The sequence below is a fragment of the Carcharodon carcharias genome, chromosome 13, assembly GCF_017639515.1.
Source record: "Carcharodon carcharias isolate sCarCar2 chromosome 13, sCarCar2.pri, whole genome shotgun sequence".
Classification (NCBI taxonomy): Eukaryota; Metazoa; Chordata; class Chondrichthyes; order Lamniformes; family Lamnidae; genus Carcharodon; species Carcharodon carcharias.
In genome coordinates, this window is record NC_054479.1 from 129218581 (window position 1) to 129232964 (window position 14384).

The 14384-nt window shown below is 41.0% G+C and overlaps 1 protein-coding gene across 1 annotated transcript in view; it reads right to left on the reverse strand.

Moving 5' to 3' along the window:
* LOC121286154 (collagen alpha-1(VII) chain-like) overlaps window positions 1-14384 on the reverse strand; it is a 188135-nt gene that overhangs the window by 20688 nt on the left and 153063 nt on the right. Inside the window, exons 60-64 of the mRNA XM_041203135.1 lie at window positions 14187-14222; window positions 12981-13115; window positions 12439-12600; window positions 5005-5049; window positions 3940-4002 (exon numbers count right to left, since the gene is read on the reverse strand). Coding sequence (XP_041059069.1) covers window positions 3940-4002; window positions 5005-5049; window positions 12439-12600; window positions 12981-13115; window positions 14187-14222 — 441 coding nt within the window. The remainder of the gene's footprint in view (window positions 1-3939; window positions 4003-5004; window positions 5050-12438; window positions 12601-12980; window positions 13116-14186; window positions 14223-14384) is intronic.

Here is a 14384-nt window from a genome sequence, read left to right on the forward strand (position 1 = left end):
GGCTAGCTGCAGAGTAAAACTCTGTCCTAACAACTGCCTTCAGTCCAACTCAGCACAACACTTTGTACTGTGCTGATGCAGTTTTACATTTCCAAATTATTGGTACCAGAGTGAGATTGCTAGTTTAGAGCCATTGAGTATCAAATCAGAGCAATTTTGAGCCGTCAACTTGATCCACAAGAAACTAGATTAGAACTTTAACGCAACTGATGCACTTGCCATAAGGGAAAGACATTTTAACTCAGCAATGTATGATCTGAATTCATAGCCTGAATGGGTGTTGGGTGCAGGCTCAGTAATAATTTCAAAACAGAATAGGTAGAAAAATTGTAGAGCTACTGGGCAAGAACAGGGGAGTGGGACTGATTGGATAGCTCTCTCAAAGAGATTCAATGTGCCACTTGGCCTCCTTCTGTGCTGTATCATTCTATGATTCTCACATGATTCTAATATCCAGTCAGAAGAGAAGGCTTAAATCCTTTCATCGTAGGTTAGGTTTGGCCTAAGATCCCAAATATGAAAGAGTAATGCTATAAACTAATGAGCAATCCAGCTTAACCCCTCAACCCTAACCATAGCAACAGGAGTAGGCGATTTGGTCAATTGATGTTGCAGTGTTAGTTTGTTACCCGTGCCAGCTCTAAATATCCCTTAATAATATTTTACCAATTAAGTATATGTTTCTCTTTTAAATAGCTCATTTAATTGCCCATCTATCGTATTTGGAGGCAGTGCATTCCTCACTTTCACATCCCTTTTCATGATTTGTTTACTTTTTACCAATTTAGAACTTATTTTAAGATTATGGGGCAGAAATTCATTCTGCACAGACTTACGTCAGTTCTCCAGGGCAGGCGGTACTATGGGCCACTACCTTCAGCCCAAGCAGTGTTCTTCAATTATATCAACAAAGTGGATTGCGTGGGCTACCCAGGAAATGGCGCAAGTTTGCAGAGTAACATATGCAAATTTGTCTGCCATGGTCCCTGATTCTAGATTTCCCTGGTCAAGGAATAATTTGTACGTATATACCCTGTTCATTTGCTTGATTGTTTTAAGTACTTTATCATCCTGAATGTCAGTATTTCATTAATCTTTTTGATCATGTTTTGCACCTATGACCTAACCTTTTATGTGACCAGGTCCCTAAATCCCATTGCCCACCTATACCACTAACGATCACTCCCTAACTTCCTTGTTTTTTCAATTATATAAGCAAAAGTGTGAATGGATCTAAGAGACTTCCACAAATTAGATTGCGCACGTAAAACAATTAGAGCTTACAGGGTAGATTTTGTGAATGTGTGCTCCAGGAATTAGCCTTGCTCAGTGGAGTAACGAATGGGACTTGGTGCACTCGTACCCCATAATTTTCCATCCATGGACACAAAATCACATAAGTTCCTGAATAACGTCTGGGTAGGTGAACGTGCACTAAATACTTTTGCTCTTCAAATTAAAAGGGCTACAACATTTCATACCCAATTGGTCACTTGAGTGATAATGTCATAAGAGTAAAAAGGAAACTCTATTACGATTGGATGGCTGAAAGATCAAACAGACATTAACTATGATTTTGCCAGAGGTTTTTTTTTCACTAGGATTAATTGCATGCCCCTTGAGTTATTGTCACAGCATAACATAGCAGAATGGAGCAAACCTCTGGAACATCGCATCTATCATCTGTCAGTCAATACATTTTCAGAAAAGAAATCCATTCCACTTCACTTAGTTACACGGTAATGGTGAGGGATGAAATTAATATTTTTAAAAACTCAGGACAAAACCTTGTCCAGAAAAATAGACATTTTTAATGTAAAAAATCCATTACTCACAATAACCCTTTCTTTTTTAATGCTTAAATATTTATATCAGGTGGATTTTTTGTTGACATTCTAAAGTTAAATTCTGTTTTCCTTTTTGTAAGGTTTCCTTTTTAATTATTAAAAGCCATTTATTCCATTTAGAATGATGACAATTACTTTTATTTAATAGCAAAATGTCCTACTTCATTGAAACAATTACTGATCAATTAGGAAGCTTAAGATACAGTATAAAAGCAGTATAATTTCTTGATTAATTTTGTTTTCACATTAATTTGCCAATGTGATGAGGAATGAAACTGGTGATTTGAAATTAGATTATCATATGAATACTTAATTGTATCCTGGACATCTATTTTAATAGTAATGTTAACTTGTTTAATACAGATGGGTAACACCTCTGAAATGAATTTTATATGAATTAATTAAGCACATAATATTCACACATAAATATTCAATCAGCCTAATCTTAATTCATGCATCCTGCTCTCAAGTCAACTTTTGCCAATTACTGAGTGAACTATATTATTGGCCTTCGTTACTAAAACAATTTTAGGAGTAGTGTATATGAAAGCTTTTGCTCCTTGGCATTGCAACAAGCTCATTCCATACGAGACCATGAACTTATTCATGCATTTTAAATTGACATTAAATTAAACAATGAGTCACATTCAGGTAACTCAAACAGCCTTAATTACATTTAGCCCTTGAGCAAACCTTTAGTTTTCATTCCTTATCTTCCTATGTATCATATCCATCTACCTTTCCACATTTTTTACCATGTTCAATCTGAATTATTATGTGCCATAGGTAATAAATTACTGATTGTTACAGCTTTTACAAATCCATGTCAGTTTCCTTTTTTTAGAAAGAGAAGCCTGTTTGTGTGTGAAGAGCTATAGGTTCACTTTGAAGTCCAGATCACTTGTCAAAGCATCCCGGCAATTAAAGCTTCACGTAACACTACACATTTGAATTGGTAAACTGAATGGAGTAGCTTAATTTCCCAAATCTCTGTCAGAATCTGGAGCTGTGTGGATATGTGAATGATCCTGTGTAAGTGAAGGAAAGAAATTAGGTTTAATTCAGTAGAACGCTTCTGCAGAGACGCATCTTCCATTTGAGGGCCTGCAGCTTAGCAAGAAGGCATTTCCACCTCAAACAGTTTGTAAAGCTTGGACAATTTTTTTTGACCAGGTTGAGACACTTATTTATTAAAACGTAGAAGAGGTAAATGATTACACCAGGTTTTTTTCTTCAAGTACTGACTGATCTTGATTCACAGGCAGGGAAAGAGATATTTGGGTCAACAATCAGTATTATCATTGACAAAAACCATAAATTAAAAACTACAATAATTGTAGGACACAGTTTGCAATTTTCAAGTACAAGTGAGAAAATATTTTTCCTGGCTACACAATAATACTGTGGCCAACTGCTGTGCATTAAATAGACCACATCCCAGTGTACCTTCCTTCCCTTTTACTGCCAACCTTTCAGCTTGGTTTGCTCATGGAGCTGCCATTTTCACCGACATCTACCCCCCTGCCCATTTAGTAAACTCTTCACCAGTTCCCAATGAGGGCTCTCACCAATGGTACTCAAATGAGCCCTGAAGCTGAATATGGTCCAGCCTCTACTTTAATCATCCTTTTGGGTGGACACCATCAACTTGCCTGTTTTGGATGAAAGATCAAAATGGCACCCATCATAAGCTACTTGCATCTTCTTAAATACTGTCAACTCAACTTCCTTCCTGATACCAGTCTGTCCTTTTGTGAAAACCATAAACTCTCCCTATGTATCTCATTCTTAAAAAGAACTGGACTCTGTTTTCCTCAAATGGTGTGCAATCTACATCACTTTTATAAGTCTCAAAATGATTTAATTGTTGCAATTGTTAATACTTGGAAAGAAAAGTATTAGAGTGGAGATTAATAGATAACAGCTGAAGAGGAGCTTCATTCAAAGAACTGAAATTGGGGTTTATTATGCAATCCTTTTTGGTTCCTGAAACCATTTAGAGTTGCCATTTGGGATTGGAATTAGTTCTAAGATACCAATGTTACCATCTCAGGTTGTATTCAGAACTTTACTTGATCTGATTACTGCTTACCTTTGACTCATGAAGATCTGTATCAGTGACATCGAAAATGTAATCCAGACTAGGACTATCTGCCTGCAACATAAGGAATAACGTATCACAGATACTTTCCCAATGCACATCCCTTCGCAGTCTAATTGATGCCACAGGAGTTCATGAGTAGGCCATTCAACCCCTCCAACCTACAACTAACCATTCAATTAGATTGTGGCTGATCTGTACATCAACTCTATTTTTCTGCCTTGACTCCATGTCCCTTGATACCCTCAGGCAACAGAAATTTATCAATCTCAGTCATGAAAGTTCCAATTGACCCACAATCCACAGCCTTTTGTGGGAGACAGTTCCAAATTTCTACTAGCCTTTATGTGAAATATTCACCTTGAATGACCCGGCTCTAATTTTAAGATGGTGTCCCCTAGTTCTTGATGGCTCCATCAGGGAAACAATTCCTTGTATCTACTCTATCAAATGCTTTTAACATTTACACACCTCGGCCAAATCACCCCTCGATCTTCTTTAGTCAAGGCAACACATGTCAAGTTTATGGAGCCTAGGAACTCAGGATTAAAATCCTCTAAGCCCCCATATCATTCTGGTGAATCAATGCTGCACCTTCTCCAAGGGCAACATGTCCTTTCTCTGGCACTGTGCCCAAATTTGAATGCAATATTACAGATGGAGTCTCACCAGAGCTCTCTACAACTGAAGCACCACTTCCTTCTTTTTGTGTTCCAGCCACCTTGAGATAAAAGACCAATATTCCATAAGCCTTTTTGATTGTTCTTTACACTGATCCATTGGATGTACATATATATATTTATATATATATATATATATATATATAAGATGATATATATACTTGGATTCCTAAATCTCTTCATTCCTCTGCAGTTCCTAGTTTCTCACCATTTTAAAAAACACTCAGGCTTTTTTATTGTCCAAAGTGAACAACCTCACACTTGCCCAGACGACTTCCATTTACCATTGGTCATTTGGCCAAGGTAAAGTCTTGAGTCTTGATTTCAACACATTGTAAGAGTAAGAGATTGTTTAGCAACAAGAGAGGAAATTTACCATTGATGTCTGCTTGCTTTTATGTCTCCTGGCCTTTTGCTTTTCCTGTTTAAAGATACAAGAATGAAAGGAAAACTTAAATGTTGCACAAAACAAATGAGATGAACACATTAGGTTACAGTGGATAAGTTATTTGAATCACATTGAGTATAGATAATTTATATTGCAGTCAGAAATTGTGCAGTGTTGGTTCTGAATCCCCCCATAACTTCCAGCGAGATGAGCAGATCTTCAAGGGCAAGACATAAATGAGTAAAAACAACCTTTTTTGGGCTTTATGCTGGAATTTGAAGGCCTGTACCTTAAATCACAGCTTACTTAAAGAGTGATTGGTTGAGGGTAGTTGAGAGTGGTCGATAGATGCAAAGAATATTCCAGATCATCCAATACCGACTTCATGAGGAAAGTTCGCAACAAATGTGTGGAATAGTATTGCACTGTGCAAGCTTGATAGATACTGGGTAGGGGTGACTATGACAATATGCAGAGGTTTAAAGTTGGTGAACATGGCATCAAGCATGGTGTTCTCCATACCATCTAAAATATGCTAGGGTGCTAAAAATGGGCACTTTTGTATATGCTCCACCTTGACTTCAGCCAAACATTGGCCCTCTGGTATATGTTGTTGGGGGATCAGGGCGTGGGTCAGGGCTAGGGCTTGGCCCCAGTGTTTGTGTGGGTCTCTTCAGAAGCAGAGACTGGGGGCAGCTGGGGGGCGGGGTAAGTGGGGTCAGGTCAGTAGTGGCAGTGATGAGATTGGGGAGTGTGTAGTGGTCGGAAGCAATCGGGTCCTTTAATGTGAAGTTACTTACACTCTTCATTGCTGGCATTCCCTGGGCTTGGGTTTTCTTTTAACACAATTAGCTCTGGCACTTAGGATCAAAAGCCTTAGCATTTATGAGGTCAGAGACTTGATCTTTGAGCTAACAGAACAGTTGCTGTCATTTTCTTCCAATGGTTTCTTTTGTGGAGGATAAGACCTTTGATTATTAAGATATTTAACTACTTTCTATTACCAGCCCTGTCCTGAAACCAAGTAATGATCTGACACAGAAGAATGCCTGCAGGTGGCTCTCCTAAATTTCCTTCCCTGCAAATGGGAAAGGTCTCCTCTTCAAGGCCCTGAATTTTCCAGTCTCCTGCCAAAGCTTTGGCAGGTAGTCAGCAGAGATCCCAGGGGAACACTGAAAATCATTGTTGATAGCTGGTTATACTCTGTCCATGAGTTCTCTGATCTTCTGCTGGATAACCTCAGTGGAAAAGACAGGAATTATGTGTTTGGAGGATCACGGGGCCAATTAACCATGGCAACCATCTGTTACTTTTTACACATGACCTTAAGCCAGCTGGATTAATGCAAGTCAGTATATTCCCAGAATGTAGCCCACCCTGGTTGTGCTTGCCGTGATCTGACCATCAGATACTGTTTCAGTAAGCGATAAACTGCTCCTTTCTGGATCTGATGTTAAATTGCTACCTTCAGCATTGATTGGTTCTGAAATTTCAGGTCTGCTGTTCTTACCCTTTCTCCTTCTTAAAATTCTCAGGCACCTCCTGCATAAGCAGGGAACAAGAATCAATGAATAAAACTAAGAGAAAGTACAAAGCATTTGAAGGTGCAATGCACCCATGGAAAGGGACAGCAACCTTCAAGTCATCCTCCTGTTAAAGTAAATTTTCCAACTTGAAAACCTCTGCACTAATGTTGTCAAGAAGGCGACTGATCCCCAGCTACTGGACTCCCAATCCAAGTTGTAAAAAACCACTGGAAAATGAATTCTTTCAGGGACAACTGACCCATGGATGGACCTCTCAAGCCCTTACATACAAGAAGTGGATAACGCCTGACAGCAACCAAACCAGGCAAAGCAGGAGTCATCTGTGAGATTTGCCCTGAAGAACATTGAATCAGGGGAATCCACAGCACAACATCCAAACATCTGGTGCCAATCCAAGAAAACCACTCAATGACCCATGCAGCTATTGCCCCATTGCCCTACTCTCAATAATTTATAAGAACCTGGGACGCCTCCTGCTAATCAGACCCACCATGGAAGCAGCAATGCCCCCCAACTGGCAGGTACCACCTGGGGCAGCAGAGCCAACACTGCGCACTGCTTCTCTTGCCCAGGTTTACCCCACAAGAAGAGTAATGCTGCTCGGCCAGGCTCAGGAACCACCACACAAACATTGTAGATATCCACCTTGAGGATGACATGAACAATATTTCAGTTCGGTCGAAGGGTCATGAGGACTCGAAACGTCAACTCCTTTCTTCTCCGCCGATGCTGCCAGACCTGCTGAGTTTTTCCAGGTAATTCTGTTTTTGTTTTTAATATTTCTGGACCGTTGAGAGTGACACAGCTTGAGTAGCTTCCTGTGCTAGCACACATTGAACCTCCTGATGTCCGCAAGGAAAACATCTTCCTCAAAGAAATCCATCTTCTGACAGCTAACAAAGCACTCCCACTGACACAGGACATCAAAAGAATCCCACATACTCGTCTGAAATCCTATAGTCCCTGCTGGAACACACCCTATAAACTAATGACAGTCCTACCTCTCCTTAGCGCAATGCAAGCATCACCAGCCGCAACCTGGTAACTGACCCGAGTGGTGAAGTCTCAGATTTCAACCTTCCACAGAAAACGTGGACAGCCCTCAACCACTTGAGGACAGGCTAGGGAAGATGTAGCCACTTTCTCCACAAGTGGAACATGAAGAACAGCTCTAATTATAACATTAGCCATCCAAGTCAGTTAAAGAGAATTGGTGGTGTGTTGCTATTGTCACTGGACTGGTAATCTAGAGACCCAGGGTAATGCTTTGGGGGCCTGGGATCAAATCCTAACTTGACAAATTGTGGAATTTGAATTAGATAGAAATCTGGAATTAAAAGTCTAATGATGACCATGAAACCGTTGTAAAAACCCATTTGGTTCACTAATGTCCCTTTAGGGAAGCTCAGCTAACCTTACCTACATGTGACTCCAGACCCACAGCAATGTGGTTGACTTTTAAATGCCCTCTGAACAAGCGCAATTAGGGATGGGCAATAAATGCTGGCCTAGCCAGTGATGTCCACATCCCAATCACAAACAAAGAAAAAAAAAGTCAGGCAATCACCCAACTCCTGCCCTGAAAGATCCTTCCCTGGTGGCATCACAACCATTCACACTGAGTCAGTTGAAGCTGTTGAATGGATTGTCGACCTTGTCATCGAACTATAACTGGTTTCCCAGCCGTACGAATGAAAAAAACATGGTTTTTGCTCAATCTATGAGCTTTAAGTAAGGAAACTCACTTCTTAAATAACATGAGAAAGAAACACAACAGAATTCAAGGCAGGATTACAGGGGGAGCTGTTCAAGCGTTGCTTAAACTGTGTGCATTAATGGGCACAAGATGCATAAAATAGGCCCAATCAATACAAAACACATTGGGTCCCCATAGACATCAACCGAGAATGGCTGAGAAGCAGCACCTTGGAAGTCTGGTGATCAATAACTTAATATTGTCCTGGAGCAATGTAACATACATCTGCACAGTGGGTAACCGGTGAAGCAACAACACCAATAATGAGGGTCCAGCACCTACTAATGGAATTTTAATTTGAGCCTAAGTAGCCACTTAAACACTTGCATAGTGTGGAAGGGCTGTTTGCTTTGATTCTGGGGGCTATTAATAATCAAATAACCAAATTTGGTGACCAGACATTGGAAAGAATGGAATAATGCTTACAGCGGACCAGTCAAGATAACTCTCAGCCACCTTAATGGCATCCAGCAGATTAAAAAGGTGAATGTGATGAAAAGCACATCTCTGCCATATTTATCTCATTCTATAGAGGGGCCCAAGTGAGTCTGCTTAGCATCAGCCTTCCTAAGGTGCTGCTTTTCAGTCATTCTAGTTCGATGTCCCTAGGATAGTAGGCCCAATGTGCTATGTACCATCGTCGGCATCCTTCCATTTATGTAAGATGATGGACATGCAGCACATACATGCAATAGTTTCATGTGGTGCACTTTTGCTGATAGCTGAAGAGACTAATCTGTGACAGGCAGATTCTGCCTCAAGTGTTGCATATGAGCTGGTTATCAGGGGTCATTGTGCTGTTTTCGGCATCGCCATCTTGTCAAGCTGCTATAGCCACCAATTGCCATGATGATACACAAAGGTAATGTCACCATTTGCCTCTATCATTGGCTAGTGTTTCCCACATGTGAAAATCCATGTTTAGGGCCTTTATGTCATGCTCGCAAGCATTCTTCAAGCAGAGCTTTGGGCATCCTCCTGGTCTTCTTAGTCATCATGGGGTGGGTAAGATCAGTGACAACAGACAAAGACTTCCTGTGTTTGCACCAAGAGTGAACTCTGCATCACCAACTATTATTGGTATGTGGTTCTCTAACTTACTTAATAGTCAAGGATAGCTGGCTGTATCTAAATTTTTAAAAAATCATTCTTGGGATATGGGCTTAGCTGGCTGGGCCAGCATTTATTGCCCATCCCTAATTGCCCTTGAGAAGGTGATGGTGAGCTGCCTTCTGAACCACTGCAGTCCATGTGGTGTAGGTACACCCACAGTGCTGTTAGGAAGGGAGTTCCAGGATTTTGACCCAGCGACAGTGTAGGAACGGCAATATATTTCCAAGTCAGGATGGTACATGACTTGGAGGGGAAATTCCAGGTGGTGGTGTTCCCATCTTTCTGCTGTCCTTGTCCTTCTAGATGGTAGTGGTTGTGGGCTTGGAAGGTACTGTTGAAGGAGCCTGTTGAATTTCTGCTGTGCATTTTGTAGGTTGTACACACTGCTGCTACTGTGTGTCAGGCTGTTGCTTGACTAGTCTGTGAGACAGCTCTCCTAATTTCAGTACTAGCCCCTAGATGTTAGTAAGGAGGACTTTGCAGGGTCGACAGGGCTGCGATTGCCATTGTCGTTCCGGTGCCAAGGTCAATGCCGGGTGGTCTGTTCGGTTTCATACCTTTTTTGTGACTTTATAGTGGTTTGTTACAACTGAGTGGCTTGCTAGGCCATTTCGGAGGACATTTAAGAGTCAACCACATTGTGTGTGGTTTGGAGTCACATGTAGGCCAGACTAGGTAAGGGTGACAGATTTCCTTCCCTTTAAAAACCTATCATATTAGTTCCACTTCTCTGCTCTTTCCCCAAACCCCTGTAATGTTTGTTTCTTTTATAAGTATTTATTCAATTATCTTTCAAAATTTACTGTCGAATCTGCCTCAACTGCTCTTTCAGGCAGTGCATTCCCAATCATAACAATTTGCTGTGTTTAAATAAAAATTCTCTTCATCTCCCCATCAGTTCTTTAGCCAATTAGCCAAGAGCTGTACCCTCTGGTTATTGAACCTCCTGTCAGTGGAAACGATTTCTCCTTTGACTATTATCAAAACCTCTCAATTTTAATCATCTTGATTAAATCTCCCCTTAACCTTCTCTGGTCTAAGCAGAACAATCCCAGCTTCTCTAGACAATATAACTGGAGTCACAGATCCTCGCTATCATTCTAATAATTATCATATGCAACCTCTCTAAAACCTTAACATCCTTAGTAAAGTATGGCACCCAGAAATGGTGGAGGAACTGAATAGGTACTTTGCGTCAGTTTTCACAATGGAAGACATGAGTGACATCCCTAAAGTTCAAGAGAGTTGGGGGGAAGAGGTGAGTATGGTGGCCATTACCAAGGAGAAGGTGCTACGAAAACTGAAAGATCTGAAGGTGGCTAAATCACCTGGACCAGATGGATTACACCCCAGAGTTCTGAAGGAGATAGCTGAAGAGATAAAGGAGGCATTAGTGGCAATCTTTCAGGAATCACTGGAGTCAGGGAGGGTCCTAGAGGACTGGAAAATCGCTAATGTAACCCCCCTGTTTAAGAAGGGGGTGAGGCAAAAGACGGGAAATTACAGGCCGATTAGCCTGACCTCGGTCATTGGTAAGATCTTAGAGTCCATTATTAAGTATGAGATTTCAGAATACTTGGAAGTGCATGGTAAAATCAGGCAAAGTCAGCATGGTTTCACCAAGGGGAGGTCATGCCTGACAAATCTGTTAGAATTCTTTGAGGAGGTAACGAGTAAGTTAGACAAAGGAGAGCCAATGGATATTATCTACTTGGACTTCCAGAAGGTCTTTGACAAGGTGCCGCACAGGAGGCTGCTCAGTAAGATAAGAGCCCATGGTGTTAGAGGCAAGGTACTAGCATGGATAGAAGATTGGCTATCTGGCAGGAGGCAGAGAGTGGGGATAAGGGGGTCCTTCTCAGGATGGCAGCCGGTGACTAGTGGAGTTCCGCAGGGGTCAGTGTTGAGACCACAACTTTTCACTTTATACATTAATGATCTAGATGAAGGAACTGAGGGCATCCTGGCTAAGTTTTCAGATGATACAAAGATAGGTGGAGGGACAGGTAGTATTGAGGAGGTGGGGAGGCTGCAGAAGGATTTGGACAGTTTAGGAGAATGGGCAAAGAAGTGGCAGATGGAATACAACGTGGAGAAGTGTGAGGTCATGCACTTTGGTAGGAAGAATAGAGGCATGGACTATTTTCTAATTGGGGAGAGAATTCAGAAATCTGGAGTGCAAAGGGACTTGGGAGTCCTAGTCCAGATTCTCTTAAGGTTAACTTGCAGGATGAGTTGGTAGTTAGGAAGGCCAATGCAATGTTGGCATTTGTTTCGAGAGGACTAGAATATAAAAGCAGGGATGTGCTGCTGAGGCTTTATAAGGCTCTGGTCAGACCACATTTAGAATATTGTAAGCAATTTTGGGCCCCATATTTCAGGAAGGATGTGTGCTGGCCCTGGACAGGGTCCAGAGGAGGTTCACGAGAATGATCCCAGGAATGAAAGGCTTAACATATGAGGAACATTTGAGGACTCTGGGTCTATACTCGATGGAGTTTAGAAGGATGAGGTGGGATCTGATTGAAACTTACAGAATATTGAAAAGCCTGGATAGAGTGGAGGTGGGGAAGATGTTTCCATTAGTAAGAGAGACTAGGACCCGAGGGCACAGCCTCAAAGTAAAGGGAAGACCTTTTAGAACAGAGATGAGGAGAAACTTCTTTAGCCAGAGAGTGGTGAATCTATGGAATTCATTGCCACAGAAGGCTGTGGAGGCCAGGTCATTGAGAGTATTTAAGACCAAGATAGATAGGTTCTTGATTGGTAAGGGGATCAAAGGTTATGGGGAGAAGGCAGGAGAATGGGGTTGAGAAACTTATCAGCCATGATTGAATGGCGGAGCAGACTCGATGGGCTAAAAGGCCTAATTTCTGCTCCTATGTCTTATGGTCGTACGGTCTAAATGCGAACAATACTCCAGCTGAGGCCTATTCAGTGATTTTATATAGATTTCCAGTAATTAGTGCGTTGCTGTCTATGTCCTCCTTAAAATAGTGCTCTTACCTTCACCTTTACACCATGGGATGAAGTACTTCCATTCTGGTATACATGAGCTAAGCCCAAATGACCAGGATCTGCTGTATCTAAATCAAGTTCTTCTACCGTCCCTTCCACTTCAGGGAGAGGCTGGCTAGATATGTCATACTTCAGAGATGAACCCTGTACCTATACCAAAGGGAAAACAAAATGTCCTGGTTAGGATGTACCAATAGGGCTGATTCTACTGGCAAAATAATATTTTTAAATTAATAATTACTAACAAAAAAAAAATATGGACATTGGAGTGAATGTGGAGAATAATGGGTATTGGAGTGAATGTGGAGAATAATGGGTATTGGAGTGAATATACAGGGAACAATGGGTATTGAAGTGAATATACAGTGAATAATGGGTATTTGAGTGAATGTGAAGGGAATGATGGGTATTGGAGTGAATATGCAGGGAATAATGAGCATTGTGGAATTCATGGTAATAAACATTGGAACTGCAACCCCTCCTCACCCCACAAAAACCATATACCTCAGACAGAACTTGTTTGAACTCACTTTTAACTCAGCCACCTGTTTTAAATCCTGGATTTTCCTTGTGGTTTTGTCTTTCTTAGAGCTTGAGAGCTGCTGCAGAACCTCCTCCACGCCACTTTGAAGAAGCTTATCGATTAATTTCTTCAAAAGAGACAGCTGCAAAACAGATCTCACTTAGTTAATACATGGTTTCAGGAACGAATATTGACCATACATGGAATATAAACTTGATTGCATCGCAGGGTTTGTTAAACAAAATACAGAAAATGTTGTCAGATAATCCTTGTTTATTGTCTTGCTTTTTAATTCAAAGTTCTTTTCTCCTTTTTAAGAAAATAATCAAATAATGATATTAAAATTAGTTCAAGACTAAGGGCCAGGATGTAAGGTCCCAGCTTAGTGAGTTCTTATCCCGGCTGCTTTATTTTTTGGCAGTGACCTTGCAGTGAGTCTCTACTTCGATACAGCCACTTAGAAAACGCTACACTCAGGACATTAGCAATGCTGGCAAGGTTGCATTTATTGCCCATCTGAAGTTGCCTTTAGAAGGCGGTAGTCATCTCTTCCATGCTCCAGTGGGTAGCCTTGTGGCTTCTCACCAAAGACCAGCTAATGAAATAGGAATTAACATTTTAAAGAAAATACTTGCATTTATCTAATGCCTTTCATAACCTTGGAGAGTTCCAAAGCACACTATGACCAATGAAGTACAGTTTATGAACATAAATCACAATTGTAATGTAGGAAACGTGGCAGACAATTTGCACACAACAAGATCCCACAAACAGCAATGTGATAATGGCCAGATAATCTGTTATATGTGATAAAAGCAGAATTCTGCAGATGCTAGAAATCTGAAATAAAAACAGAAAGTGCTGGAAATACTCAGCTGGTGTGGCAGCATCTGTGTAGAGAGAGAAACTGAGGTAACGTTTCAAGTCAAATATCACTCTTCTTCAGAACCCTTGAAACTCTTCTCAATGCCATGTCAGTTGATCAGTTAGGCCCCTTGACTGGACCTATCCCCTGTTGAAAATAGGTCTAGAGCAAAATCTACTCCAAGTTCCCCTTTAAACATTTGGGCAGTTGAACCTTGATTTTGATCTTGACTTCAGGCTAACAGACTGCCAATATCTGTGTTACTATCTAGATTTTGAATATACCGCTGCAGTAGTTACGGTGGTTGGTTAAGTATCACTAGTTTGTGATACTGAACCATCTACGTACCTTTATACCATAAATGTCAAAAAGCTTTTCCAAATCCTGTGGAGTGGAAAGAAAAGTTAATAATACTGACAGAGTTAACAGGAGATAAGTGGTACTGTACAGCAGGCAGGTATATGAAGAAAAATTTAGCACTAACAGACATTTTCCACCTTTCCCTCTCTCCTGCTGAACGCCAGTCTGAAGCATGCTAACTGGTCA